The sequence below is a fragment of the Haliotis asinina genome, chromosome 12 (genome assembly GCF_037392515.1).
Source record: "Haliotis asinina isolate JCU_RB_2024 chromosome 12, JCU_Hal_asi_v2, whole genome shotgun sequence".
NCBI classification, from domain to species: Eukaryota; Metazoa; Mollusca; class Gastropoda; order Lepetellida; family Haliotidae; genus Haliotis; species Haliotis asinina.
The window spans coordinates 49037358-49045398 of NC_090291.1; the positions used below are offsets into that span (position 1 = coordinate 49037358).

At 38.6% G+C, this 8041-nt stretch overlaps 1 protein-coding gene across 1 annotated transcript; it reads left to right on the plus strand.

Annotated features, from left to right (window-relative positions):
- The first annotated feature begins 1350 nt into the window (after positions 1–1350).
- On the plus strand, positions 1351–3689 carry LOC137257544 (uncharacterized). Its single transcript, XM_067794869.1, has 2 exons — positions 1351–1507; positions 2584–3689. Exons 1-2 carry the CDS (start codon positions 1381–1383, stop codon positions 3687–3689), a joined length of 1233 nt encoding a protein of 410 aa, XP_067650970.1. The 5' UTR covers positions 1351–1380.
- Positions 3690–8041: the final 4352 nt, after the last annotated feature.

Consider the following 8041-nt stretch of genomic DNA (forward strand, 5'->3'; position numbering starts at 1 on the left):
TGTGTGTGTGTGTGTGTTTTGCGTGTGTGTGTGTGTATACTAAATGCTTGGTCCTGATTACTTCATATGTAAACACAATAAAAACAGTTTGAACAAATGACAGTTATGCGGGACAGATCAATAAGAAAAGCGTGCATGTTTTGTACACTCTTAAATGAAATCCAACCTCCTTGTCTTCTGGGCAGAAAACTGCTTTGTGGACATGGGTTAGTGCAAAAGATGACATGCAGAAATCTGCCATGTTGGATCAAAGGTAAGTCTTGAACTAAGTGTAGGCACGTGCCTAAAGTGCTAAATGGCAGGTGCGCTACTGGTGTACAATATACCATGTACAAAACAACCGTACACGAAAGACCGTGGAAAATATACCCATGTGCAGTATACCATGTACAAAATCCCATGTACAAAATCCCATGTACAAAATCCCATGTACAAAATCCCATGTACAAAATCCCCGTCTTTTGTATCTGAGAGACCGGAATAATTGTACTATGTGATGATATATGTTTGTTGAGATGTTTTCTTTGTCTGTAATCAGTCTTGTAAGAGTTGCTATCAGTCACTAAGCATCGATCACTTTGGGTAGAATTTAATTAGATACAGAAAGAAAATAGTAGAAAAAAACATAGTCAATTCTCTGTATCATTAATAGCGCCATACCAGTGCTGTCTCCAGCTAGCACGTCGTAAATGTCAACTGCCTGTCAAGTCTTTTCTTGCACCTGTTTTTTTCCTTTTTTAGTTTATGTCATTAAGGAGTGTGTGAAATGGCCTATCTCAGTTATGAAGAAGTTAGTTTTATTTTCAAACCTTTTCATTGTTCACTGTTAAAAACATCAAGTTTTTCAACTTGACTTGAACCATCAAACTGGCTCCATGGTTCCAAACGTATAATTTGCCACGTCGCAGTCTAATAAGACTTTGTCAGTTGTCAAGTGTCGAATTAATTTTATTCAATGCCACATTTTCCCAAGTGACTTCCACTTAACCATCTAATAACAATGTACCTCCATTCTGTACCCTGAAGTCTAATTAACCCAGCATGGTTACTGGAATTCTACCAAGACATTAGCATTGGCTCGCAGACATGAAGCGCTCGCAGAACCAAGGCACCTGTGGTTGTCAGATTGTGCGCGTGCCGAGACGTAGCGGCCTCGTGCTGTGACGTAGCACGAGGGACAGCCCCGAACGATTAACAAGGCACCTGATTGGATAGCAGGCACATGAGTTTCTGCAATTGGCCTGGTGGATGGTTTCGGCGGGTGTAGAAGTTCTACAACTGCATACAAAGAGTGGAATCGGTGCCAAATAACGGTACACTTGTCTTGGGATCGCTCCCAGAGAAGTATTTGATGCTTATAGAGTTTTTTCCTTCGCAAACATGCCCCGTGCTTTCTTGATCAAGAAACATCCTGCATTTGGCTGTGTTGAAGAATCGGAAACAGCACTGGCTTGTGTTCAAGGCTCATCCTGCCTTATAACGGCAGTAAATGGAGACTTTCACACAGGTATGTACAACGAATATTTTGTATCTTTGAAATATTATAGGTTATCATGTTATGGTTGCTTAAAAATTCTCATATATATTTATTGTCAATGCAGAAACAAAATAATGTGTTTACTGTAAAACTTACATTGGATGTCTGTTAAACTGTGTATGTCCTGACGTTTTAAAATTATTTTTGTGTATTTGAACCTTGTCAACATGTTCAAGAAAAGTCAACTGGCAGTTCATGGGTTAAGAGAATAGACATTAAAACAAAAATTATTAGTATTACCAAAATATTAATGTGTTTATTTTCTAAAGAATAGGCCATATATTCACTCAGAAAATAAACCGCGTTCCCATGTCATTTAGATTTCATTTTTCATATTTTTCCAAGTTTCAATACACCGTGCAGTTCATACGGAACACGTTTTCTGTTATGTTGTTTTGATACTATCTAATATACATAATATATTATATTTTCTCCATGTCGCCTGCCAGAGTAATACTACCAGTTCAGCGTCTACTTTTATAGCACGAAGCCATCAATTATTTTCACAGCAAACTCCGTTTCTTATTTAATTACTTATTTCCTACTTTTTCACTAAATACAGGGTAACAACCGATCTTCAATGAAGTTCTTTTGTTATAAAAAAAAGACAACCAAGTTGAGCTATTTTGCACTAGGGGATATAATTTCCCTAAGCGTCGCGCGTATTTCTACTTTGTGTTTTGGAAACATTTAGGCAACAATTTCCTCCAAAATCGCCCTTAATATTCTTTATTTAATATCCATTTCCTTAGGTTCCTAACCAAATGCTAAAATGATTTCAAGATATTTTAAACACTTTAGAAACGGTAATAATGTATTTCACAACTTTCAGTAAAATAGTTTTTTAAACGCACACTTTACGTGATTAACTTTCCAACTGTAACATTGTGTGCACTTCCCCTGTAGGAACTGAACGCTTGTATTTTTTCCCCAAGATTTACAAGTTTAATTCTTTAAGCTTTATAACATTTTATTCACTTAATTTTTTTTCATTTTTTTTTTCAATTTCAATCAATTCCCAAATGTTTATGTCTGTGTTTTTGCAGTCGCAGTCAATCTGGAAAATCGGGAAAACAGTTTCGACTGCCTCTCCTTGAGCCCCGGAGGTAGGAGTGCGGAAAGTGAGGCCAGCCCGGGGGGTGCCTCTCGCCAATGTCCCGTTGACATCGGAGTTAACAAGGAGTCAAGCCAGAGACAAATTGCCACTGAAAGAGAAACAAATCGAATCATCAGAAATTCGGAAAACGAGACAGCGAAAGAAGGGCAAATGGCAGAACGATTAAACAGTAGTTTGGTTTCAAATGAGACGCAAAATACACCCAAGAGCGCGTTCAAGCCGATCGTCAGACCATGGTTAACTGAACCCGTGCGTGACAACATACCCTACGGGAATCAACATGTACTCCATGCTAATAGCTGCCCAGATGACGTGAGGGGAGGGGGAATCAGCTCGGACAATTATCTACCCCTCCTGGGTAAGGACGTGTACCCCCCAAACTGCCTGTCCCATCTCGATGCTATTCGCTTGCTGCGTCAAAGAAGCTCCTTCTATCAAACATCAGCGCTTCATTCCAAACCCGGAGCCTATACAAATATAAACGCCTGGCTGTCCTGTCTGAGAAATAACCGACCATATCCGCTGGTTAATCTCCCCCAAGGAGGATTAGGATCCAAAACGGACCAAATATACCCTTCCGTCCATTCCCAGCCCCCGAGATACAACTGTGAAGCTTGCAATAAAAGTTATTCCACATTCGGGGGTCTTTCCAAGCATAAACAATTCCACTGCACGTCTCAAATTAAAAAGGACTTTAAATGTAAATTTTGTGAAAAATCCTATTCTTCGTTGGGTGCTCTGAAGATGCACATCCGGACTCACACCCTGCCCTGCAAGTGTAAACTGTGCGGTAAAGCCTTCTCCCGACCTTGGTTGCTCCAGGGACACATCAGGACCCACACCGGGGAGAAACCGTTCTCTTGTTCCCACTGTGGTCGGGCGTTCGCGGACAGATCCAATCTCAGGGCTCATCTCCAGACCCACACGGACATCAAGAAATATGCCTGTAAACTGTGCACAAAAACTTTCTCTCGTATGTCCCTTCTGTTGAAGCACGAGGAGGGGAGTTGTACAGGAATGATCAGGAGAGCGTGAGTTGGGGTTGTATACATACAACTATGACTTTGGATTAGGTATGCACAGCAATTGCCTCTTTTTCCGGAACAATCATGGACATCAATGATGTATATCACATGCATATCATGAACATTCTTGTTGCACCCGGAATCGGTCTGTGCTGCGGACCCTGGTTACTGGAATCAATGAAGTTACCAGATATTATACTGATGTTTTAGAAATAACTCGTGGACCAATTGATGTAAATTTTCATATTATCCAGCCGTATGTAAGACTTCATCAATATTCATTCAAAATGTCCCTGTCAGTTAAAGCTTGTCAATATCAGCAGACGCAAATTGATATTAGATTACGTCAGATATAATTTGTAATTTGGTCGTGTGACAATGCGTATATATGAATGTGTATATAGATATATAATGTACATACCTTTGTTTCAGTGAACGGGACTCTGTATAAGCTTGTAGCTATTTACAAAGAATAAATAATTTATTTTCATTATATATTTTGTTTGTTTTGTTTTTATTTTTTATTGGTTTTAACCTATATAACGGGTACAGCTTGGACACTAAGCATTTCTAGATAACCATTTTTGAGCTTCATTCGAACTTATAACATATACCGTGGTAATTTGTTATGTCTAGATATACTACTACTACTACTACTACTACTACTACTACTACTACTACTACTACTACTACTACTACTACTACTACTGTTTTGAAAACCTTTTGACCCAGGGTAAAACCTTTAAAATTGATGTGAAAATTGTGCCAAGAGTTTTACGTTTTCGAATTTCCTTCACTGGATTGTTTAATCCATACTCGATTTGTTTACAAACAACATCATACAATCATAATACTACTGAAACAAATACATATTCATGATATAGTCACAATTGTACAATCGACTCTTAGCAGAGATTTCTGGATGTGGAAATGTTTTTGTAGCTTCTACTTCAGTGTTATATTCGATGAAATAATTTTCTTGGAGGTCTGTTACCTTCACTGAAATTCGTGACGTCAGATGCTTCAAGACTGTTTACTCTGTGACCTTGGCTTGTCACATTTCCCTCATTCGTAACTACTCGCCTCTTTCCGTAACTCTTCGCCTCTATTCGTAACGTGCAATGACACGAGTAGACAGTAGAATGACATTTCCCTAAGATTCGAAAATTGGTAAGTAATTGAAGCAAGCCAGTTTTCTATTGAGCAAAACCGAACGAATTCCAGATGAAGAATTTATCATGGTGCCGGTTCTGAATTTCGAAAAGCCAGAATCATTAACTAATTATTCGCTGCATTAACGAACGTAACTAAAATGTTTGGTCACTAGAATATTTGGTATATCCAGTGGTTAAAAACCGGTCTAATCGTATTTTTAAAAGGCATCAACAACAACGTTTGTTTATTAAAACTGAACACTATGGCGTCCCGTCGAGGTGTAATTCTTCAATGTAGACTTGTATGTATATAACGTTTAAATTGGCACGTTGAACGTTCCGCCTTTGACATTTCCTTTAGATGTGTGAAAATAATAACATCAGTCTCCAAGAAGTCCCTGCCCAGGTTCTAGGAGGCCCTTGATCAGTCACTGGTTGTTTCTCTGCGCGGCACATCCGGCCAGCCGTGGTCTCTGTAGTCGAAATACCAGACCACGAAGTGTCCATTTCATACAGGCCCACAAAGTTGACATGTATAAAATACAGTTCTCCTGTGTTACGGAATAAAACTTTATTGGAGCGAGTGAGTGAGTTTAGTTTTACGCGGCACTCGAGTCTGGTCCAGACAATCCAGTGATCAACAGCATGAACATCGATCTGCACAAATGGGAACCGATGACATGTGTCAACCAAGTCAGCGAGCCTGTCCACCCGAACCTGTTAGTGGCCTCTTACGATAAGAATGGGTTACTGAAGGCAACACATTTTAACCCTGACATTCACGGGTCAGACTGGGTGCGGAGTAAGCAAAGAGGAGGAGCCCGTGGCTCCTGTTTTAAACACTAGGCCTTAGCTGAACCCGTATAACAATATTTGATATATTATATTTAATAAATAATAAAATAAACAACGAATTCTACACAGACTGAAGTAAACAGGATCTGGCTACATTAATTGTTTTCTGAATTTATAAAAAAAACATGTTAAGGACACTGAAAACCTACTTATAATAAGTTTTCTGCTCTTTCTTTTTAAGAGAATCCTAATGCTTCGCCAGTGTAAGGAATCAGGAAAGAATCTTTTCTCAATCTATGAAAAAAAATGTTAGGACGCGTGGAAACCTTCTCATTATACGTTTTCTGCATTTATTGAGAATCTACTAATGTTTCGCCCATGTATGGAATAGGGAAATAACATTTACAGGACTGGTCTTTATTTCCAACACAAAAACCCGGTTCAGCGGTCTACCTATATAGTGGCTGAAAGTGCTGGTTTATTAGCAGTTGGCTCATTATAAATCTACCTGTTAGCAATGTCGAAAGGTATATATCTTTCAAAACATGCTTTCGTCATTGGTTCCAATAGTTCCGTCAGGGTATGAACGCTATACATGTAATCGCTTAGACTCTAAAAGAAAACTTGAAATATCTTGAGAAGGTAGTTTTGTTACATTGCGTTCCAGCGTTTTGTCAACTCGTATCAACTGCTGAGCAATATCCTAAGCAGTTAATCTTTATCACATAACTGAGGTTATTAGTTTTATAGTACAATCGCTGATATGAAATGTTCATATGAAGGAAATTTAGACAAAAAATTGCATTACATGCAGTCCGGTTAGTAGGAACATTTGTTGTAACGTCATGAAGTTCATATTACGAAAAGGATTGCATTCCTTTTTCAATAGTTAATTCCAACTTAATATTTTCATTTATGAAAACATTTTGGAAGGCTTTTGTAACATGTAAAAGAATGTTTAACATGTACAGATAATTGCTTCATAATGAATAATGCGCAAACTGAACTGGGTGCAGAAAAAAATAAAAAACGGTTCCACCTAAAATTCCTGACACTAAATTAATATTTAATAGAATTGCCATCGTGTTTTAATCTGTATCCATATCTTTTTAATTCAAATACTAGAAAGGTGAACAAATATTTACATAGCACGAGAAAAGAAAATTCACGGCCATGTTTGATTGTGGCTGAAGTTGAAATATACGTGAAGTGGTTATTCGATGTGATTTGATACGGGCGTCTTATAGTCTATAGCTGTATTTTGCACCTCAATCATGGAATGTCGAGACTGTATCTAGTAATGTTTTGATAGAGTCTGTACATTTTTCTCACATCCAATACAAAGTGAATATTTTCACAGTTTAACTACATCCTGTTTGTTATGATTGAAAAATCCCAGATCCATGAACAGGCTACAATTAGAAATCTTTTCGATTTTCTAAAAATTACAAACATGATTAAGTCATGTTTGAATATTTACATACATGTGGAATTGCCATATATTATTACAATATTTTCAACTTAAATGCATCGTGTTAAACTCCCGCGTACTCCCATATCGCCCACACTGCGAGGCACAACGCGATGTAGACGCCCTCACGTTCACCTCTCCTTCTCAATCTAACCAAAACTAATGGCTTCTCCCATTTCCTTGAAAGATATATGACTTCTCGACGATTAAACCTGTTCTCGCTCGTTCCGGTAGTGTCAAGACAAGCGCGCTACACGTGTTTTTGCGTGATTGAGAAGGAGCCGCGCCATCTAGTAGTGACTTGAACCAGTCGACTGTCGAAAGTGCGACAGACAGTAACCCAGTCTAGAAGCTACCGGCAATATGATCCATACACAGTATCACAAACGCATTATTCATGCTCTGCCTGCCATTCCTTCTCTGTTTTGCGCTTGATAGGTGTTGCTCATGGGTATTATGTAACCTCTGATCTTTTTATACCCTCTGTACAACGTTGGAATACCGTTACAGTAGCGTTAAAAGCCGGAATGCGATTTTAAAGGGGGTGATAAGGAATATGTTTCATCAGTATGCGGCGTGCGAAATAGCTTCCAAATTTTGCTAGCCAGTCGGGCTAGCTATATATGAAAGTTACAAGCCCACAAAATAATCCACTAGCGCGAAATTTGAAAGTTGTCACAGGTTAATCATTAAGCTGGTAATACGATGAACATTTTTATCACATAATATTTAATCTTCCGTGGTTTAAAAGTAACGGGCCAGTGACTATTTCTCGCTCTGTGAATATGTAGGTGAACTGGTTTCAAGGCCGTTTTAATCAGTATAGCACTTACATCAGAGAATGTCAACGTATGCGATGCAGGTCTGAGATGTTTGAACCTTTCCACATGGTATGGTGCTCGATATTCGAAACCGTGATCATGATGTCCTGACGTGCACAAG